General features: G+C 49.6%; 1 protein-coding gene across 4 annotated transcripts in view; it reads right to left on the reverse strand.

The window, feature by feature from the left end:
* Positions 1-608: 608 nt before the first annotated feature.
* Positions 609-23,165, reverse strand: part of CCND3 (cyclin D3) — a 92,731-nt gene continuing 70,174 nt past the window's right edge. The window contains exons 1-5 of one of the 4 annotated variants that reach the window (XM_055329952.1): positions 7,199-7,451; positions 6,124-6,339; positions 3,015-3,174; positions 2,324-2,460; positions 609-1,791 (exon numbers count right to left, since the gene is read on the reverse strand). In XM_055329952.1, coding sequence (XP_055185927.1) covers positions 1,624-1,791; positions 2,324-2,460; positions 3,015-3,174; positions 6,124-6,339; positions 7,199-7,396 — 879 coding nt within the window. In that variant the 5' untranslated portion in view covers positions 7,397-7,451 and the 3' untranslated portion in view covers positions 609-1,623. Of the gene's footprint in view, positions 1,792-1,840; positions 2,207-2,323; positions 2,461-3,014; positions 3,175-6,123; positions 6,340-7,198; positions 7,452-23,165 lie in introns of those variants that run through there. The other 3 variants (XM_055329953.1, XM_055329954.1, XM_055329955.1) reach the window with 3 other exon arrangements.

A 23,165-nucleotide genomic window follows, 5' to 3' on the forward strand; every position in this document is an offset into this window, starting at 1 on the left:
GAAAAACTGATCTAGAATTTCACATTTATCTGCAGTTTTGTCTTTGAGAAACACTGCGTAAAAACTGCCCAGCCAAGTCAAGCCAGGTACTACGGACTGCACAGGCCTCAAACACCAGAGCTACCTCAGTTTACCTTATATGGGGAACCACACCCACACCTGGTGTCACCTGCCTTCCACAGTTCTCCAACCTCTGCTTCTATACACACACTTCAGGTCTTTTTCAAGGTAAAAGGCCATATTGTATATGTTTCTTAACCATTTCGAGTAAAAACTAGGCTATCCATTTCATTCCCTTTAAAAAAAAAAAAGTGTCACTCATTAAGTTTTTGAGTATTATGCCTCAAGCCTGTTTTCCCATGAGCCCTTTGGTTTTTTATTGTGCAATTTTGCATGGTGCAGTGAGTTTCAGGAATGCATACATCCCACTGTAATGCAGAACTGACTATATCTGGGGCAGAAACCAAATGGCCCACAGAGCCTAAAGTATTTGATAGCTTTACAGAAATGGCTTGTGATGACCTTTGACTTCTGCCCTGCTTACACCGTGCATTCTGGGAATGGCTTTTCCCCCATACCACCATCCAACCGAAGAAGCCAAAGCCAGATTTATTCCAGAATTTTTATTAAGGTAGTAGCATGATGGTCCTGGGCCACCAGCCTGGACCTTGTGGCCTTAGGAAAGACCTGTGTCAACAGGGCTTGCCTCTCTCTCCAGACAGGGGCTCAGTCACCTCCAGTTTATCCCTGCTCTGTCCTGTACCCCTGGAGGATGGGGCAGAGGGCCAGAGGGAGAGGAGGGCATGGCCCCACCCCAGGCTATAGCAGCTCCTTGGCCACAAAGATCCTCTAGCCAGTAGCAGAGGGGAGGGATGCAGCAACCACCAGGGTTACCATTTGTGGGGTAGCCGGGCCCCACTACACCCTCTTACAGTTGTCCTCAAAACAATTAATAAATTAAAACCACCTCTTCCTTAAGCACTGACCCCCCTCAATCACACAGGAGAAGCTGAGCGGAAAGCAAAGCAAGGAGGAATTGGTTGGTTCCACCCCTCTGACCAAGGCCTGGGCCCTCCCTCTAGGAGCAGCTGTGAGCATGGATTTATACAGGGACCCCCACAAAGTGTGTCAGGAGGAGCTGTCCAGACTGTTTCCTTCACACATCTATCAGAATATCTGAAACTCCTTCAGAAAGGCCCTAATCCAAATGCAATAACCCTGGAAGGTGCGACACCTTTACAAGGCACTGGGGGCATGTTGGCATCTGAGAACAGGAGAGCCCCAGAGATGAAGGGGCTCAAAAAGGAATGCTGGCACGTGTTTTACCTACTTCAATTTCATTTCTGACCAGCCTCGCCCACCGCCAGCTAGGATCAGGGAAAGAGGGGAGCTGGTCAGATGCAGAGAGAAAAGGCGGAGCCTGACCAGCCACGCAAACATGACCAGCCAGGCCCCCTAGTGCACACTGCAAGGATAGATAGGGCCTGACCCCTTCAGCTTTGCAAGGGGCAGATAGGAAGGAGCCCCCTCAGGTGACGTGGTTCATTCCTACAGGCAGGGGGTGGGGGCAGCATTTGTCCCCTCCTCTGCTGCCAGGGGCCACAGGAGGGGGCCTCTCCAAGGCTACAGGTGGATGGCTGTGACATCTGTGGGAGTGCTGGTCTGGCTGGGCCCCTGGCTACTGGAGCCCCTGGGGGCTTTGGGCGCCGGGCTGGGCGAGGTCTGGGCGGCTTCTCTGAGGCTCTCCCTGAGCGCAGCTTCAATCTGCTCCTGACAGGCCCGCAGGCAGTCCTGCAAACACGGGGGTGGGGGTGGGGGTAGGGGTAGGGGACGGTAAGGAGTGACTGCTGGGTAGGATGGCAGAAGGTCCCCTTTGGGACTGAGGGCTCACTTCCCACCCCCACAGCATCTGGCGGCAGGTGCGGAGGAAGGACACCTTCCAGCACACAGGGAAGTCTGGGGAGGTTAAGCCACAGCCCAGCCCCAGGAATCAGCCTTTAGTTCTAAGAAACTGGCAAGAGGATGTGGCAAGGGGGTGTGAGAGCAGCCCTGCATGTGACAGCAGATCCTCCACCCCACCCCTGCACACCATTTGGCAGGAAAAGGGCACCCAGGGACAGTGCCCTTCAACCCACCCAAGTCACCTGCTCTTCTCCAGACCAAGGCAGGAGATAAAAGGCCACAGAAGCCCCAAGGGTGGGGGCACCTGAAACCAGGAGCAGGGACTAGGTTAGGGATGCATGCCTCCCTCTGCTGGAGGCTCCGGGAATAGCACTGCTTCAGGAACTGCTCACAGGCTGCAGCCCAGGGGCCCCACACTCACCACCTCAGTGCCTGTGATCCCTGCCAGCAGCTCCGTCAGCTCATCCCCAGATGTGGAACAAGCACCCAGGCCTTGCACTGCAGCCCCAATGCTGCCTGTGGCGATCATGGATGGCGGGTACATGGCAAAGGTGTAATCTTGGAAGGAGGGAGAGGGAATCATGAGAGAAAGGCTTAGCGTGGACTTCCTATTGCTCAGAAAGTGCCAGGCAGCAGGAATAGAGCAGGGGGCATACTGAGAACCCCCTGCAGTGAGCTCTGGAGGAGCAGCAAGGGAGAGAGGCAGGAAAGGGCCTCTCCTAGAGAGGGCCAGGGTGGACCACAAACTTCCACAGGTCCTCAGGCCCAGGGTGGTTGGGAAGTGAGCCAAGCCAGGGACCGAGGAGTGAATGAGTCTTCCTGGCAAGAAAATAAAACCACGGTCAGAAAGACCTCGGTTCTGCTCGCAGCTTAATCACTGTGAGACCGTGAGCAAGTCCTTTCTCTAAGCCACCTACATAATGGGGGGTCTCTCAAATCCCATACAACTCTGATTATGTTCTGCCTTTTCTGCACCCCCTCATCTCAGAGGGGATATTTTGAGAAGAGTCTAACCCAAATTTTGAAAGGAATCTAACTCAAAATCTAGTTACATGCCACCCTTCCAAGTCCTTGGATTTTCTTCACTTGGCAAAAGTGTGCGGGGCTCTTACCTGTGGCACAGAGGGCCAAAAAGGTCTGGGCATGTTTTTTGACCAGGGCTTGTCGGTCCTGGGGCAGAGAGAGCCGGTGCAGGATCAGAGCCAGGAAATCATGGGCAATCACAGCTGCCAGGTCCCACTTGAGCTTCCCCAGGACCAGCACCTCCCAGTCCTAGAGGTTGGGAAAGAGGGTGGCGTCAGTGGCTGAGGAGGGAAGGGAAGGGAAGGGAGGAAAGCAGAAGTCTCACGGAAGGAAACCCACCAGACTTGAAGGTCAAGCCCCCAGTTCTGCTTCTGGATTTAAAGACTGATGCTGTGACATGAGGGAGTCCAGAGCACAGAAAAACTGGGGGTGTCTGCTTTGGGCATCTACTGCTTATTTACAAAGTACCAGAACTACACATTTGATATAAACTGTCCCTTTCAATCCTGTTTGGTTATCTTTCGGGGGCCAACAATCCAGGTCTTCTCCTGACTTCACACAGAGCTCTGGGCACTTCTCCAGCCAGAGTTGAAAATAAAAAACACCAGCAGCATCATCACCTTGAACCTCCTCTTGGGTGAAGCAGAAAGACTCTTCGTAATCCCAAGGATTTGTAAAAGGGGAGACCATAGCCTCTCCAGTTCTGCATCCCTGCCAAGGCCACACCCCTTGAAGAAACCGGAATGAACATGAGGCCCCACCTCCTGTGACACAGCCACTGAACCAAGCCTGAGGTTCCTCAAAGGGGGAGGTTGCCCAACCCAACCCACATCCCGTTGGTGGGACACTGGGGGTGGGCCTGAGATGTAGCACCCCACTCCACCCCCTTTACCTGGAACCATAGTGGCTAGTGTCATTTAAGTCTCAGGAAGCAAAGTGGATGCCAAGCCAGACAGGATGGGTCCAGATGATCCCTGAGGGACCAAACTCTATCTCCAATGGCTCATGGCCCACACCTACATACCACTGCTAGGTCCTGGAGGGAGGCTAGGAGCCCCACCCCAATCCACGCATCTGGGGTTCCTAGTCCTGGCCCCTTTTCTGAGTTAACACATATGAGGATTTCTTCATTGTTTTATCTCAGGAAGGAACTCATGGGTTTGGCCCCTTACTGAGGCAGAAATGGAAACCCCGCCCCGCTTCTTCCAGGTCCCTAGTCTCAGCTGTCCCTCTCTTGGCCCCCACCTAGGTGTCATCTTCCCAAATCAGCCCCAAGCCCCTCACAGGGCCCTACAGAAAAGAGCCTGGCCTGGAGCCAAAAGAAGTTGGGACAGAGAAGCCAGCATTCTAGTCATGCTTGTCCCAGTGCCTCAACTTGTAAGTCAGAAGTGAACAGAAAGCACCTAGCCTCCAAAGAAACATCTGGAAGGCAACCTGGAGTGGAGGCATGGGGTCCCATGTGAGGGAAGGTAGCCACCTAACCCCGTGTCCAGGCAACTCCTGAAAATCTTAGCCCTCACCCGGGGGAGGACATACCCCTGGGAGCGATTAGCGGCAGTGGCTGGCGGCTTCCACATCTGTAGGCTTTAAGGCCACCGGGGCTAGCCTAGAGGACCCAGAGCCTCCTCATGTGCCTCAGTGCAATGCTTCCCTCCTCTGGGCCTCAACCTCCTCTGCTAAACAAGGATTTGGACTGACTAGAGTTCTCTGCAGTCCCTTCCAACTCTGACCTTCCAGGAAGGCATCTGCACATTCCACCCCCCAGCTCACGCAGAGGGAGTGGAGGAAGAGTCCTTGTGGCCTGTTCTAAAAAAACTCCCCTCGCACAAAGGCACACACACCATGCCAGTCTTCTCACAAAAAGGAAGTCCCCTTCTATCTTCCAGCCCAAACCCCTCCAAAAACATCTTGCTCACTGGCCCTGGAAACCAGCTCCACCTTCAGACTTGCCAAAAACTACCAGATTCATCACAAAGAGCTGTGGGGCCTCCCGGAGTTCCCAACTCTGGCCTCCTACTCCCATCTCTGAGAGCTACTTGGCAGGAAGAGGAATCCTGTTCCTCCACAAGCAGCAGTCGGGGGCCCCAGTACCCTGGCTTCCTGGCCAGCCAATCACAGCAAACTGCATGCTGCCCTCCTCCCCAGGAGATGGGGCCCAGAGACTCCTCTCAGGGTCAGGAGAAGACTTGGCTGGCCATAGAGCAAGGTGGAGGAAGGTGCCAGCTCACCCATCCTCTCCCTCAGGCCCCCCCAGGAGGTGATCTGCCTGCCCTAAATAACCTCTCCCAGACCCAAGCAGCTCCCCCACCCTCCTCTCCAGGCTCAATGGGGAAAGAGAGCCTTGACTCTCTTGCCCTGCCCCGGGAAGAGCCCAGCCCAGGTTCCCAGCAAGAGGCCCGGGGAGCCACTTCCCAAACCACAGGAGTGACAGCAGCTCCCCACAGGGTTATGAAAGACCTCAGGGCAGAGTGGCTGGGCCAGGGGAGGGGGCGGCATTATCACATCGGAAGCAGCTGCAGCCTGGCTCCCTGTCTCTCCCTCAGCTCTGGCCTTTGGCTAAGGGGGAAAGGGAGAGGGGACTCCAGCAGGCCTGAAGCAGCTGCTCAAGTTCCTCAGAACGAGGACATGGAAGGAGCTCTGTCTTCTGGGATACAAAAGGAAAGAAACAAGGTGGGATGACAACTCCTCAGCCCTTCCTGAGAGCAAACGGCCTGACTTTAATCGGCTCTGGCTCTGGGAGGCTTTTCAATCACAAAGTCCACACTGCGGCAAAGAGTCAACCAAGGCAGCCCCCACCCCCACATGAAACACATTCCACTCCCCCACTCCAGTGGGGGTGTGCAGGCATGTCCTTTTGCTGCCAATAAATAACTCATGGTGGCTGTGTAAACCCAGAGGCAAAGTACTAGTGAGTATAGACATGCAGTTTGACTTGCTGCTATCTGGGGGAAAGACCAGGAAGGAATGGCACCCCCTGGAGGTCAGAAGGGGATTCGATTGGTGCTGGCAGCTCCAGCTCAGGCTGGGGAGCTACCCTGACTGTCCCACCCTGACAGTGCCCCATCTTTGGTCCAAAAAAAAAAATAAGCTTCTGCTACCCTCCCCAGGGGCAGAAAAGCTTTTGAGGTCTTGGTTTTTTTTCCTTTTCCTGGTAAGTGAGGCGGTACTGAGTCGGGGTGGGGAGAGTCATGCACGCACCCGCAGCTGGCGGGGAGAGACAGAGTGGTCGGTGTAGATGCACAGTTTTTCGATGGTCAGGGGCGTAGTCTCGCGCAGCTTGGAGGCCAGCAGCATGCAGACCGCACCCAGGAGCTGCAACTGCGCCTTTCGGGTGGGGACGCAGGACAAGTAGCGATCCAGGTAGTTCATGGCCAGGGGGAAGACTTCCTCCTCGCAGCGCTGCTCCTCACAGACCTGGGGGAGGGCGCACAGTCACTTCTGGGGCGGGGGCATGGGAAACGCTGCCGCACTAAAAGGGGAGAGGGGTGGCGCTGAAAGGGAAGTGGAATGGGGAGCAAAAAAAAAAATGGGAGGGGGGATAAGTGTGCCTTCAGTGACAAGGACTAAGAGACGGAGGAGGATGCGCCTTTCCCCCAAGGTGACGCCCCCCCACTTCCTCTGAGTTGCCGGCCTCCTTTCCCCCCCTCCCCTGGGGGGTGGGGGGGATACGCCAGAGGCTCCCTTCCTTAAGGATTCCAAACTGGGACGCCCTCCCCCGTGGCGAGAGGGGGGCCGGGGAAACGGAAAAGTCAACCCCGGTAGCCAGAGGACTGGGACCTTACCCCCATTACAACCACCCACGGCACACGCCCAAAGGGAAGGGAGGAGGCTCCAGCCGCCGCCTCCCGCACTTTTCATTTCCCCGACTGCCGGAACCGCGCGCGCGCCACCCCCACCGCGCTCCCGCCCGAGCCCCGCGACCGACGCAGGCACCGGCTCTGGGGCGGGGGCGGCCGAGCCCAGGCTCCTCCAGGCGCGCGCTCCGGAGGCGCCCGAGCGGGGGAGGGCAGGGCAGCGGGGGGGGGGGGGCGCCCCCCGGGAGGCTCAGTGACGGTGCCAAGCGATCGGCAATCAGAGTCAGGGCTGGGGAAGGGACGCGACAGCGCGGGGGCGGCCGGCCGGCCAGGGCGTCCGGGCGAATGGCCAGGCCCCGCGGTGCCGAGCCACCAAAGCATCTTGCTGATCGCTCTTGGGACCAGGATGTCCCGACAGGGCGGCCCGGGGGCTGTCCGCAGCCGGGCGGTGAGGGAGGGGAGACCCTTCCCGGCGATACCTCCAGCATCCAGTACGCCAGCATCTTCCGCATGTGCGGCTTGATCTCCCTCTGCACACACTGGAAGTAGGAGGCGCGGGGCACGTAACGCTCCTCCAGGCGGAGCAAGCTCTGCAGGACACGCTGGTCCCCGAGCAGCCGCGGGTCCGGCCCGGCCCGGGGCGCGTGCCGGGTGCCCTCGCAGCACAGCAGCTCCATAATCGGGCAGCGCGCGGGCGGGCGGGCTGGCGGGCGGGCTGGCGGGCGGGCTGGCGGGAGGCAGGCGGCGGCGGCCGGAGAGCGCTGGGCGCGGGGCGCGGGGCGCGGGGCGCGGGGCGCGGGGCGCGGGTCTGGCGCTGGCGCTGGCGCTGGCGCTGGCACTGCGCGCGGAGCCCCAGCCCGCCCGCGCCGGCGCGCGCGCCGCTTCCCTGACAGGCGCCCCGCCCCTCGCGACGATGTAGCAACCGTGGAATGCTCGGGCGGCGCGGCGCGGCGCGGCGCGGCGCGCGCGGGGCGGGGCCGCCGGGGCCCCGGACGGAAAGGGCTGGCGGGCCGGCCCCCGCCCCCCCCGGGGCGGCCGCATTGGTCGGCAGGGCGCGGGCCGGCCGGCTTCCGGGCGCTCCCGGGCCTCCTGACCACCCGCCCGGGAGCCGCTCCTAGGAGGCGGGCCTCTCCCCAGCGGCTCGGCCCTCCCCCGCTGGCTTCTCGGGCTCCAGCGCCCGGGAAAGAACTTTCTTCCAAGCGGTTATTCATTCATCCGTCAGACCCCGCTTGGCCCTCCTAGGGCTCTGGGGGAACGGGACTGTGCTCATTCGTCAGCCGGCCGCTTCCTAACGCACGCTGATCCGAGCGCTCGGCCTGGAACCGCTTCCTCGACAAATCCCGAAAACTCCACGGGCCGGGCGGTCCCCTCACTTCGCCGATGGCGAAGCTGGAGCCCAGTTCAGCGCAGCGGTCACACAGGGTCTGTGGCCCCGCGAGCACCGGGGGGCTGGAGCCTGGCCCCAGGACGCCGCACCGCCTTCCCTCCCCACACCCGCGACACTGGCGACACCGGCGACACCGGCGACACTGGCACTGCCGGGGGCTGCCCCATCCCAGACTCTTAGCATTTCTGTAGGGTCCCTGGTGACCCCTGTGCACGTGGGCCGAGACTTGGTCCAAATCTGCCTGTTGCAGTAAGACAGCAGGGGGGAAGCCACGGATTCAAGGCCTCCTCGCCCTGCCGTCACTTTGGCTGTGTGGCCTTGGACAAGCCCCGAAGTTGGCCTTAGTTTCTGTTTGAGGAAAACACGGGCGGAGAAAGTAGATCCTCTTCTGTGAAGGAGTTCCTTGCTCAGACTCTCAAATCCTCCCGTTGCCATTTCTTCTACTTCCCACACTTTGGGTTGTTTCGCTGCTTTTCCCCAAAGCTGGATTCTGTGTGACCAAGAGGCAGACCACAGGAATCCCCCATTAGGCCCCGAATGGGAGAAGGCCTGAGGGATCCCTCTGCCTCTCCTGGGGTCCTCCCCAGGAAGGAGCCACTGAAAGCAGTGAGTTGTTAGAGAAAGGACAGTTACAGAAGAATATATGTATATATTATATATACAGAAGATATATATATATATGAAGCAAGTTTTATGCTAAGCATGTTCTTGATGAATTGTTCTTTTTTTTTTACGTTTTTTTTTTCTTTATTTCTTTTTAAATGATCTCTACCGCCCCCGGTGTGGACCTCAAACTCACGACCCCAAACTCTAGAGTCACAAGCTCTTCTGACAGAGCCAGCCTCAGCACCCCTGTTCTTTCTTATATAATACATTTTACTGTCATCTTCATACCATAGGAATATTCATTGTAGAAAACTTAAGACAATACGTATAAGCCACAAAAAAGGAAATAACTATCCACAATTTTACCACCCAGAAACAACCCTTTAAAATGTCAATGTTTATCTTTCTAAAGTTGTTCTATGAATAAACACTAATTTTTAGGAATAAGATAGCAATCTGTTTTGTAAGTTTTTTTTTTCCACTAAAAAAAAATGCTGTTAATACTTTTTTCATGTCATGAAATATTCTACATTTTTAATGGCTACATAGTATATGCCTTTGGTGAATTTATCATAATATATTTTGCCAAAGATGTATTGGAAAAATTGGAAATTGAAGTTCTTTCTAGTTCTTCCCTGCTAGAAATAATACTGTAAAATATTTTTGTCATAATATCTTTGTGCACGCTCAGGATTATTTCTAGAAGTGAATTAATTTCTAGAAGTGGAATTTCTCAATGTAAGGTTATGAAACATTCTAAGGCTTTTGATACAGTTCTTATTACCAAATTTCCCCTATAAGAAGCTGAACCATCTAATGAGCAAACATTAGACAACTTGAAAAAACAAACAAAACACACTACCAACTAGAGACATGAAAATGTTATACCGTAATTATATATACTTTTAATTCAAGGGCACTTGTATCAACATGTATGTGTGCCATGTGCCTTGTCTGATCTTGTAAGTCCTTTATTGCTGTCTTCAAAAATACAAACATGCAGTTTCTTTAGCTAACCATTGCAATGCACTCTTTCTTTAAAGAGAACACTAAATTTATAATTATGAAGATCAGGTATGAAGTTACGGGGAGGCAAAGATACTGAAGGCTTTTAGGGTGCAAGAGGACTAAAAAATATTGTAGATTTTGAAGTACAGAAGCAGAAATTAGATCTGTCCTGAAGGAAGGTGTCTCATTGCTTTCAGAATTGTTGAATAGGGGACGCCTGGGTGGCTCAGCCCTTGAGCATCTGCCTTTGGCTCAGGATGGGATTGGGTCCCACATGGGGCTCCTGCATGGAGCCTGCTTCTCCTCCCTCTGCTTATGTCTCTGCTTCTCTTATGTCTCTCATGAATTAATAAATGAAATCTTAAAAAAGAAAGAATTATTGGGTAGGACTGTGGAGATAACAAAACTCTATCTTTGATGAGACAGTAAATCACCATCATTTCTTATCTTAAAATCTGCTCCAGTCTTATTGAGGTATAATGTAATGTTACTTTAATGCAGACAACACGACTATTTGATATATGTAGATGTGGCATAATGACTACCACAGTAAGTTTACATCTATCACCTCACAGAGTAACAATTTCTCCTCTTCTGATGAGAACTTTTAAGATCTGCTCTCTTAGCAACCTACAAATACACAATCCAGTAGTTAATTGTAGTCACCATGTTATGCATTATATCTTCAGGATTTATCTACCTTTTAGCTAAATATTTGTACCCTTGACCACCTTCACCATTTCCTACCCTCTGCACCTTCACACCCCCTGCCTCTGACCACCAACAATCTTTCTGTACCTGACTTTGGTTTTCTTAGATTCTACATGTAAGTGAGATTATATAGTACTTGTCTATCCCAGTCTGACTTATTTCACTTAACATAATGCTCTCAGGGTCTCTCAATGTTGTCATAATGGCAAAATTTTTTTTTCTTTTTTAATGGCTGAGTAATCTTTATATATATATATATATATATATATATATATATATATATATATATATGCATGCCACATTTTCTTTATGGAGAAAAAACTGGACAGATGAAAAGTGGAATATTAGTAATAATCTGACAAATTATTAGACATTTACATGTCTTATATAAATAAAAATGAATTATCTATTCATGTCCTTTGCCCATTCTTTTTTTTATTTTATTTATCTGAGAAAGAGAGAGAGAGCACAAGTGGAGAGGAGAGGGAAAATAAGGCTCCCTGTGAGCAGGGAGTCGAATGCAGGGCTCAAGCCCAGAACCCTGGGATCACAACCTGAACCGAAGGTAGATGCTTCATGACTGAACCACCCAAAAGTCCCTGCCTGTTCTTTTAAAGGAATTTTTTTCTTATTTATAAGTGCTCATTACATTTGAAGGATATTAACCCCTATTCATACTTTTTCTTTGTTATATATTTAAAAAAAATTTTAGTTCATTGTTTGCCTTTCATTTTTGGTTCATGGAAGTTTTTTTTTTTTTTAAGATTTTATTTATTTATTCACGAGAGACACAGAGAGAGGCAGAGACACAGACAGAGGGAGAAGCAGGCTCATCGCAGGCAGCCCAATGTGGGACTCAATCCTGCAACCGGGATCATGCCCTGAGCCAAAGGCAGATGCTCAGCTGCTGAGGCACCCAGGTGTCCCAGAAGATTTTTTTTTTTTTTAACAAATAAAAGTTTTTTATTTTACATAGCCTTACCTACTGAAATTTTCTATAATGACTTCTGCCCTTGAATCATGCTTGCCCACCTTAAAATTACATAAGCACTACAAGAAAATGTAGGGAATATTTACAGATGAAGTTTTTATCACCTAGGGAACTTATTGAATATACAGTTTTCAGAGCTTTTCATTCCTCAAGTCTATCATGAGGCCCCCAAAATCTGCATTTTCAAGAGTATATAAAGTTTTTTTTTAAGATTTTAGTTATTTATTCATGAGAGACACGCAGAGAGGCAGAGAGGCAGAGACACAGGCAGAGGGAGAAGCAGGCTCCATGCAGGGAGCCCGACTTGGGACTCGATCCTAGGTCTCTAGGATCACACCCTGAGCTGAAGGCAGCGCTAAACCACTGAGCCACCAGGGCTGCCCTTTTTTTTTTTATTTTTAAGATTTTCTTTATTTATTCAAGAGAACACACACAGAGAGGCAGAGACAGAGGCAGAGGGAGAAATAGGCTCCTCACATGGAGCCTGATGCAGGACTCGATCCCCAGACCACGGAATGACACCCAAAATGGAAGGCAGACCTCAACCGCTGATCCACCCAGGCATCCCCCCACTTTTTTTTTTTAAGATTTCATTTATTTATCTGAGAAAGAGAGAGAGAGAGAGAGAGAGAGCACACTGTCACAAGCAGGGGAAGGGACAGGGGGTTGGGAGAAGTAGGCTCTCCACCGAGTAGGGAGCCTGACTTCGGGCTCCATCCCAGAACTCTGGGATCATGACCTGAGCCAAAGGCAGATGCCTACCCTACGGAGCCACCCAGGGCCCCCAAACCATACCCTTTTTAATGCTATACTGCTTCTTCTTAAGTAGAGTCTGTGTCCTATACACCTGTGTCTCCTCTGCAAGACCTACCACTGTGCTGTGACCACCAGCAGTATCAGTCCTTCATGGAGGGCTCACTGCATCCCAGGCACTGAATGTGCTTGATAGGTATTAAACCATCTCACTGGGGTGCCTGGGTGGCTCAGTGGTTGAGCGTCTGCCTTTGGCTCAGGGAGTGATCCCGGGGTCCTGGGATGGAGTCCCACATTGCGCTCCCCGCAGGGAGCCTGCTTCTCCCTCTGCATGTGTCTCTGCCTCTCTCTCTCTGTCTCTCATGAATAAATAAATAAAATCTTTAAAAAAATAAAAAAATAAACCATCTCATTTTTACAACAACTTAATGAGAAGTATACTATTATTTTACATAATATATTCCATTTTACATAAAAGGAAACTAATACTCAGAGTAGCTAAATAATTTGCCCAAGGTCACACAGGAAGTCAGTGGTACTAGCAGGATTCAGTCCTGCAGTCTGACTGCAGAGTTCCTGCTCTTAACTAATTCATTCTTCTGCCTCTTAATCCTTGTTCCATGAGTGTCTGTTGATTTATTAGTTGTTGATTTATTGAGGAAGAGGCACACAGAAAGTTCCCAGTCCTGGAAGGTAGGGTGGGAACCTGTACCCTGAGAAAGGGAATTCCTGGTGAACAGGGCGTTTTGAGGGATACCTCTGCCTCACCCCTGGCTGGGACTGCCATGCTCAGGGCTGAGTCATCCTGAACCTCCAGGGCCAAGCAACCAGTCAGCTACCTGCCAGGCTGTCTGTCCTGTAAGGAGGCAGGTGAGCTCAGTGCAGGGCCAGGTCAGAGCTGACTCTAGAATGTTGACTGATCCAGCCTGGGCACTTCCCCAGTCAGCTCTACCTCAAAGGAATAGGGGGCTCACCTTGTTTTGTCTAAGAACAAAAACACCAAAAAAAATTAAAAATAAAAAAATAAAAAATAAAACAGAGCACTGACCCAGGCCAATAAGGGAGGAGTTTCTGCCCAGGTGCACTCAATTAGAAAAAGTTGCTCAAGGAAATGGCAAGTTAGAGGAGGGGCAGGAATGGAATGCCACAGGCCAGATGAAGGAAGCATTACAATGCCTTCTTCCTCTTCTGTCTTCTCCCACTCCTCCTCCTCTTCGAAAACTGACATGTCCCCACCTGGGAACTGAGGGGGTGAGCAAAGTGATGGGGGAGACCCAACTCCATTCCCTTCCCTACCTTCCCCTGCTTCCTCCCACTCCATTCCCACCCTACCTGTCTCCCTGTCTCCATTCTTTTTTTTTTTTTTTTAAGATTTTATTATTCATTCATGAGAGAAGCAGAGAGAGAGAGAGAGAGAAAGTGAGAGAGGCAGAGACACAGGCAGAGGGAGAAGCAGGCTCCCTGCAGGGAGCCTGATATGGGATTCGATCCTGGGACTCCATCCTAGGACTCCAGGATCACGCCCTGGGCTGAAGGCAGGTGCCCAACCGCTGAGCCACCAGGGCTGCCCTCCCTGTCTCCATTCTGTGGCTCTATTTGTACCTTCAAACCCATTGAGAGGACAGGTAGAGGCAAGGCAGGTTTGAGGTGGGGAAAAACTCTGGAGTCTGGTTGCTGGAGCGTAAAGCCTGGCTGCAGGCTTTATGACTCTGAGGGAGTTACTGTAACCTCTTCATTTATTTCCTCATTTGTCCAATGAGGCTACTACTCTTAGCCTATGTTGGGGTTCTGAGGATAAAAGAGGCAGAAAACATCTCACCCTGGCCTAGCACAGGGCAAGCCCTCAATGGTGGTAGTTTCTGGGGGAACCTGGGTGGCTCAGTCAGTTAAGCATCTGCCTTCGGCTCAGGTCAGGATCCCAGGGTCTTGGGATGGAGCCCAGCAGCCCAGCATCAGGCTCCCTGCTCAGCAGGGAATCTGCTTCTCCCTCTCTTTGTGCCCCTTCCCCTGCTAATGGGCACTCTCTCTCTCTCTCCTCTCTCAAATAAAGAAAATCTTTTTTAAGAAGTTGGTAGTCTCTGTTGTCATCATTATTATTGCCTCTCTCAAGGTGTACCCTTTCTTTTGTGAACATGCACCCAGAACCCCTCAGAGAAAAGCAAAAGTCTGAACAGCGGAAGCCCCCCCCCCACCCCTGGGGAGGCAGCTCTAGCAAACTTCTGTGATCCAGCCCATGATGTGAAGCGTGTGGTCAGGGGTGGGTGGTGAACAATGCAGGGCCTGGGGCCACAGGGCTCCACACTCCCCATCCCTGGCTATGTGACTCTGGGCAAGTTATACCACCTGTCTGTGCCTCAGTTTCCTTTTCTGAAAATGAGGGTAATAATAGTACCTCCCCTGCAGAGTGGTTGTGAGGCTAAAATGGGCTCCTTTGTGTAAAATACACAGAACAGTGCCTCACATATAGTACGCCATTTAAAAAAAAAAAGGTTGTGATTGCAGGAGTTAAAGACACAAACTTCTTCAGGAGTATGGAGTATTTATGATAACAAATATAATCCAATGGCTATGGAGGCACCTGCAAAATAAAGCACGCAGGGGATTCCTCTAGAGTGGTGGTGAAGGTTTGGCAAATTCTTTGCCTCAGAGAGGGTAATGAAGACAGTGATCCAGTCAATGAAACAATCCAGTACACTAAATGTGGTCTGAGAGATGGGGGAGGGAAAAAATTAAAATAAACATGGTCTGATACACCATTATTGGATTTCCTCATTTTCTGAGAACTGAAGGGAACCTATCTGTGAATCCCGTTTTCCCCCAACTTTTTTTTTTTTTAAGATTTTATTTATTTATTCATGAGAGACTCAGGGAGACGCAGAGACAAAGACAGAGGCAAGCTCCCTGTGAGGATCCCGATGAGGAACTCCATCCCAGGACCCTGGGACCACAACCTGAGCCAAAGGCAGACGCTCAAGCACTGAGCCACCCAGGCATCCCTTCCCCCAACTTTCTAGTTCAAAATATTTCAAACCTACTGAAAAAACTGCAAGAATAGTAATGCCCTTCACCTAAATCCATGTGTGTTTTGTTGAACCATGTGAGACCTAATTACAAACATCATGACTCCTTACCCCTAAATATTTCAGCCTGTGTCTCCTAAGAATGCAACAGTCTCCCACATAACCACAACACAATGACCAGAATCGGAAAATTTACACTAACACAATACCATAAATAATCTATATACAAAGTTCCCCAGTTATTCCACCAGGATGTTTTTGTAGGTTTTTTTCCTTCTCAACCCAAGATCCCATCAAGGATCATGCATGCGTTGTTACTCTAACTCTTACCTATTTTATTCTAGAGCAGTCCCTGACCCTTCTTTTAAAAGTCTTCTAGGGATCCCTGGGTGGCGCAGTGGTTTGGCGCCTGCCTTTGGCCCAGGGCGCGATCCTGGAGACCCAGGATCGAATCCCACATCGGGCTTCCGGTGCATGGAGCCTGCTTCTCCCTCTGCCTGTGTCTCTGCCTCTCTCTCTCTCTCTCTGTCTCTGTCTCTGTGTGTGTGTGTGTGTCTCTCATGAATAAATAAATAAAATCTTTAAAAAAAAAATCTCAACCCAGGAGTGCCTGGCCAGTTCATTCAGTAGAGCGTGCAACTCTTGATTTCAGGATTTTAAGTTGGAGTCCCATGTTGGGTGTAGAGATTACTTAAAAAAAAAAAATCTTTTAAAAAAGAAATATCAACACAGCACTGCAGGCAGTACTACCAAATCAGAGAAATCAGAGCTGGCATGTGAGTTAACCTGTCCTCTGTTTCTGTTTCACATAGGAGATTGCCTTCTTGGCTGTTCCATGTGGATTGTCTAATAGGCACCTTTAAATTCAACTTCTCCAAAGCGGAGATCCTAATCTTTTCCCTGCTCCAAACCTGCTTCTCCCACAGGCTTTCCCCCATCAGCAAATGGCAACACCATCTTTCCAAAACAAGGAGGGAGAAGCAGGCTCCATGCCAGGAGCCTGATGCAGGACTTGATCCCGGGACTCCAGGATCGCGCCCTGGGCCAAAGGAAGGCGCCAAACCGCTGAGCCACCCAGGGATCCCCGATGTTATGCTTTTAAAATATCTCCAGAACCCTCCCTCTTCTCTCCTCCTCCTCTGCTACCTCCCTGGTCCAAATTCAGTTCTTCCTTGTCCTTATTGGTCTCCCACATCCACCTCATTACACATTTCTGGTTGATTCTATGCCCTGAATGACATCTCCAATCCTCCCCTTTCCTCTATTTCCAAGGCCACCACCCTGGCATAGTCACATCACCTGGCTCACAGTTGCTATAGCCTCCTAGTGAGTATCCCTGATCCACTCTTGCTCCCTCCAGTCTTGTCTCAACACAGCAGCGCTCTAGTGGCCCTTCCATTCACTCCCAGTGACCCGCCAAAGTCCTCACGATCATTACAAGACCCTGCACGATTTGCTCCCATCCCGTTTCCCACTATTCTCTCATCCACTCAGCTATTTCTAGAACAGACACTACGTGTGTCACTAACATCCTATACCCACCTGCTCCTTCATCACCCCACCCCAAAGCAGAATGGTGCCTGGTTCGCAGTAGGTGTCCAAAAGAACTTTCTTGAATAAATAAACGAATGAATAAAACAATCTAGATGTAAGAAAAATGCCAGCACGAGCCACACGATGGACAGCAAGTTGTTCTTGGTAAGGAAGCTGCTGGAAAGGGCTGAGGCTGGGCACAGAGACAGCTCACGTCCCACTCAAAGCTGGCAGGTACCGCTTAGCTCCAGCCTTTTGCTGCACTGTGGTAATGAGTGCTGCTGTACAGTCCCTTTGTTTTCAAAGCACACATAATGTGGTAGGGATTGGATCTGAGGGGTGGGGAGCAGTTTGCAATCTCTCACACATAAATTGCTTGTGAAAAGAAACCTCAGGTACTAGCCTGAACCTGTTTAGTCTCTCCTTATCATAGAATTAGAGCACAGGCTATCTATGTACATATTTGCTTTTTCTCCCTCCTTCTGGCGATCTGGATTCTAAATAAGTGAAGCTTTCCTGTCTTATAACTCTTTCTGAGATAGGGCACCTGGGTGGCTCAGAGGGTTAAGTGTCTGCTTTCGGCTCAAGTCATGATTCCAGGGTCCTGGGATAGAGTTCCATATTGGACTCCCTGCTCAGCTGGAAGTCTGCTTTTCCTTCTCCCTGTTTCCCTCCCCTTGCTCATGTGCTCTCTCTCTCTCTCTCTCTCTCTCTCTCTCTCTCTCTCAAATAAATAAGAAAGCCTTTAAAAAAGAGAAAGAATGGGCAGCCCAGGTGGCTCAGTGGTTTAGCACTGCTTTCAGCCCAGGGAATAATCCTGGAGACCTGGGATCGAGTCCCACATCGGGCTCCCTGCATGGAGCCTGCTTCTCCCTCTGCCTGTGTCTCTGCCTCTCTCTCTCTGTCTCTCGTGAATAAATAAATAAAATCTTAAAAAAAAGAATATTCTATGACATTTCTCTCTTTTTTATATATATATATTTCATTTATTTATTTGAGAGAGAGCATGAGAAAGAGAGACAGAGAGGGCCAAGGAGTGGGGAGGGGTAGAAGGAGAGGGAGAAGCAGACTCCTTGTTGAACAGGGAGCACCATCCAGGACTCTATCCCAGGACCCTGCAATCATGACCTGAGCAGAAGACAGGCACTTAACTGACTGAGCTACCCAGGTGCTCCAAGATGTCCTAGAATATTCTGGAACTGAGTCAGAAATGAGAAGCTTCCACTTTAAGAGTTTCCAGTTGAAAGTGGATAACTATGATGATCCTGCATCATGGAGAAATCTTGGATGTCATTCAGACAGAAGACTTTTATCGGGGTATTTGCAAACCCATTAGAGGCAGGCAGGGTGCTTTATGTGATAGGAAGGATGGGCTGCATTGGGAGTGGTGGGGGTTGATGGTCATGGACACCTGATTTCCGGGAGATGCCTGTGGTGAAAGAGGCAGGCTATAGGAGCTAAGAGAATAAGTGGGGTATAAGAAGGGAGAAGAAAGGAGGAGTGTGTCTCAACTGTGGGGTAATCACCCACCATAGCACACTACAGAATTTAAGGTAGTAATAGTAATAATAATGATGATGATGATGATGATGATGCTTGCTAAGCACTTTCTTTTAGCCAGGCACTGAAAGCTTTACCACACTTGCTCTATGAGGAATAGGTGCTGTTAAATATCCTCCTATGATGGATTCAAGAGAGACACACAGAAATTGGTATCACCAACACAGCAGATGGCTCCCTTAATTTGGGCTCCCTGGAAGCAGACTCTGAGACAAAAATTCCTGGGAAGTAATTTACTTGAGAGATGGTCCCAGGAAGCACCCAAAAGCAATGGGGGAAATGAGATGGGAAAGGGAAGGAAGGCAGTAAAGAGTGCATGACTGGCTGAGTTACCACTGTGGACAAACAGAGCTCATTTCTGCTGGAGGTAAGGAAAGGGCTTGCCTGGAAGTCACTGCATGGAAAGGTGAGAGGTGAGAGGCAAGGGAGTGGGGACACCTGTCCACCAACTCCCAACAGCCAGAGTCCTTGAGGGCTGCTGGGGATGGAGGGAAAGTCCTGGAATTAATTACATAGCACTTCCTTCCTGTGGGAGGGCACAGTGGACTGGGACAGAGCTATCAGGCAGTCATAGAGCTGGCACTCCAAAGTAGGGCTGGTGCACTCTGCAGCGGTGAATGCCATGGGCAGCTGGGTGGATCCCGACTGCATGTGCCCCATTGGCAGAGCTGGGATTTGAGCCCAGTCAGGAGCTGGAGCATGAGTTCTAGGCCTTCATACATATTTTTAATGTTTTGTGCTCATTTTGAAGTAGTGTGTGTTGGGGCTCCTGGGTGGCTCAGCGGTTTAGCGCCTGCCTTCGGCGTGATCCTGGGGTCCTTGGATGGAGTCCCACATTGGGCTCCCCATGGGGAGCCTGCTTCTCCCTTTGCATGTGTCTCTGTGTCTCTCATAAATAAATAAAATATATTTATTTATTTATTTATTTATTTATTTTAAATAAAATATATTAAAAAAATAGTGTGTGCATGTGTGTGTGTGTGCATGCGTGCATGTAAATACTAGAGCACCAAACCTAAGACTTTATCAAGTTTCCTTTTATTTATTTATATTTTTAAGATTTTATTCATTTAGGGATGCCTGAGTGGCTCAGTGGTTGAGTTTCTGCCTTCAGCTTAGGTCGTGATCCTGGGGTCCCAGAATACAGTCCCACATCGGGCTCCTGCATGGAGTCTGCTTCTCCCTCTGCCTATGTCTCTGCCTCTTTCTTTCTGTGTCTCATGAATAAATAAATAAAATCTTCAAAAAAATAGATTTTATTCATCTATTTGACAGAGAACACAAGCAGGGGGAGGGGCAGGCAGAGGGAGAGGGAGAAGTAGGGTCCTGAGCAGGGAGCCCAATGTGGGGCTGGATCTCAGGACCAGAGGATCACAACCTGAAGGCAGACACCTAACTGACTGAGACACCCAGGTGCCCCATTTTTTCTTTTTTTTTTAGTTTAAAGATTTCATTTATTTATTTAGTAGAGAGCATGAGTGGGAGGGAGGGGCAGAGGAAGAGGGAGAAGCAGACTCCCCACTGAGCAGGGAGCCAGCCGTGGGGCTCAATCCCAGGACCCTGAGATCATGACCCGAGCTGAAGGCAGACACCCAACTGACTGAGCCACCCAAGCGCCCCTCAAGTTTTCATTTAAAATAAAATTTATGTAACAAAAAACTTTAAAAAATCACAAGTAGGGCAGCCCTGGTGGCTCAGCGGTTCAGCGCCGCCTGCAGCCCAGGGCCTGATCCTGGAGACCTGGGATCGAGTCCCACGTCTGGCTCCATGCATGGAGCTTGCTTCTCCCTCTGCCTGTGTCTCTGCCTCTCTCTCTCCCCCTCTCTGTGTCTCTCATGAATAAATAAATAAAATCTTAAAAAAAAATCACAAGTAGACAATGGCAGAAGGGGGCACATGGATGTGGCGGTTCTGAGACAGTTGAGAACTCACAGAAGATGAGTGAGAAAACAGAACTTTGACTGTGAAGACCTCCACTCGAGTCCCAGGACCTGGCTCTGTTCTGACAACACACCTGGAACCAGGCAAGCACTTCAACTCCAGAAGCCTGTTTCCAGGCTATGAAACACGATAACAACACAAACTGCTTAGAGGGGGATTCTGAGACCAGGTGAGATCATGCGCCAGTTAAAAAGCACTAAGGAGGGCATCTGGCTGGCTCAGTCAGAAGAACATGTGACTCTTGATCTCAAGGTAGTAAGTTCGAGCCCCACATTGGGTGTAGAGATTACTTACACAAATAAACACCAAAAAAAGCACTAAGGGGGCACCTGGGTGGCTCAGCCGTTGAGGATCTGCTTTCGGCTCAGGGCATGATCCCAGGATCCTGGGATTGAGTCCCATACCAGGCTTCCCACAGGGAGCCTGCTTCTCCCTCTGCCTATGTCTCTGCCTCTCTCTATCTCTCATGAATAAATAAATAAAGTCTTTAAAAAAAACCACTAAGTAAATTGAAGTAGTAGGCAAATCTAAGGGGTTAATTCCAAGGAATCCTGTAGAGAATGCACAGGGATGGGGATTCTTACTTCACCCCTCCTGTGTGACCCAAAAGTCCCCACCATCATCCTTCCAACTTCTTCCTTGCAAACAGTCCAGATTTTGATGAGGTGTCAGGTCGTCATGTGTTTCAGAGGAGGCTAGACACTCATCTCAGAGGTTGAATCTCAAATTAATCCAAACCAAATCACGATAATCCCACAACTGGTTTATTGGCTAGAAATTCTAGCCAATAAGGAGTGAAGTAAGTCTGCTAAGGGGCTTCAATAAATGGGGTACAAGAGAAAAATAATTCATTTCTGCCCTGTGTCAGAATGGAGTAAGATATGCTAATATTGGGCATTTAGGTGGCTCAGTAGTTGAGCCTTTGGCTCAGGTCTCGATCCTGGGGTCCTGGGTTCAAGTCCCGCATTGGGCTCCCTGTGGAGAGCCTGCTTCTCCCTCTGCCTATGTCTCTGCCTCTCATGAATGAATAAATAATTTTTTTAAAAGATGCTAATATTTATTGTAAGCTTGGCATGTGCAAAGCACCAGTCTAAGAGTTAAAAACAAACAAAACCCCTCTTTCAAAGGGACGCCTGTGTAGCTCAGCGGTTGAGTGCCTGCCTTTGGCCCAGGGCACGATCCTGGAGTCCCAGGATCGAGTCCCACGTCTGGCTCCTGCATGGAGCCTGCCTCTTTCTGCCTATGTCTCTGCGCTCACGCTCTCTCTCCTTGTCTCTCATAAATAAATAAAAATTAAAAAAAAACCTCATTCATTTAATCAATGTAATATTAAACTTTTGCGGTAAAATACTATTACCATCCCATTTTCCAGAGAGTTAATTAAGTAATTACCCAGTGTCATATAGTTATGGGATTTGGAACCATGTTCAGCTGCAAAACCCACCCTCTTTTTTTTTTTTTTAAGATTTTATTTATTTATTCATGAGAGGCAGACACAGGCAGAGGGAGAAGCAGGCTCCATGCAGGAAGCCCGATGTGGGACTGGATCCCGGGTCTCCAGGATCACACCCTGGGCCGAACGAATGCTAAACTGCTGAGCAACCCGGGCTGCCCAAAACCCACCCTCTTAATCACTGTGTTGTGATGCCTGGAGCTACTGCAGCCATCTTGCAGTAAGAGACCTAGCTGACACCTGACAATGATACAGCTACAAGTTCAGAATAAATTTCTCTCCCGATAATGCTGCTGAACTGCTGAATTAACCAATCCTGAGACATCTACTCCTGGACTTTTTGTGATGTATGAGGTATTAGATTTTCCTTATTGTTTAAATTACTTTAATTTCTCAAATAAAAGCTCCTTTCTCTACTATCACCCACATCGTGGGACAACCTTCAATAGTAAACAGGCAAAGAGTTCTACCGAAAATTCAAGAAAGAAGCAATATCAATATTACCTAAAGTCTTTCAGAAAATACAAAAAGAGGGTTCTCTTCTCAACTTTTTTTGATTCCAAAACCAAACCAAACAGGAAGAGTATGAAAAAAGAAAACTACGCTCATGAATGCAAAGTCCAACAGCAAGATATTAGCAAACTGATTCCGGCAATATATAAAAGGATACTATGTTATGATTATGTTGACCTTATGCCAAAAATGTTCAGTTAGTTCCTTTTTTAAATCTATGTAATTTATCACACTAAAAGATTAAAGGGTAAAAAAAAACCCCATATGATCACATCAACAAATACCCCAAAAAGTATTACATAAAATTCAACACCCGTTCACAGCAAAAAAAGAACTCTTGGCAAAGCAGGGATAGACAAGAACTTCCTTAGTCTGATATAGGACATCTACTAAAACTCTAAACATCCTGTCTCATAGTGATACATTAATAGTAAAGCAGGCAAAATGCCAAACATCCAAGCCAGTGGGAGAACTTCAAGGGCAAAGGCTGGGAAAGACCCAGAAGTGCCAGTTCCTCCTCCATGTTCAACCTGTCCAGTCCTTTCCTGTTCCCGGTGTTTTCATGATGGTGTAAACCATCATCTTTCCACCTTTCTCTCAACTGGTATATTTTTTAAAATTTTATTTATTTTTTTATTACTGAGAGATGGAGATAGCACATGTGCAGGTGACTGAGTGGGAGGAAGGGCAGAGGGAAAGAATCTTCAAGCAGATCCCCCTCCCCTAGCACGGAGCCACACATGGGCTCCATCCCACAACCCTGAGATCAGGGCCCGAGCTGAAACCACCAGACGGAGGCTCAACTGACTGAACCACCCAGGCGCCCTTTAACTGGTACATTTTTGTTTCTTTAAAGGTTTTATTTATTGGGCGACTGGGTGGCTTGGTTGGTTATAATCCCCAGGGTCCTGGAATCCAGTCTAGCATCAGGCTCCCAGCTCAGCAGAGAGCCTGCTTCTCCCTTTTCTGC

This window comes from Nyctereutes procyonoides, unplaced genomic scaffold, assembly GCF_905146905.1.
Source record: "Nyctereutes procyonoides isolate TBG_1078 unplaced genomic scaffold, NYPRO_anot_genome, whole genome shotgun sequence".
Classification (NCBI taxonomy): domain Eukaryota; kingdom Metazoa; phylum Chordata; class Mammalia; order Carnivora; family Canidae; genus Nyctereutes; species Nyctereutes procyonoides.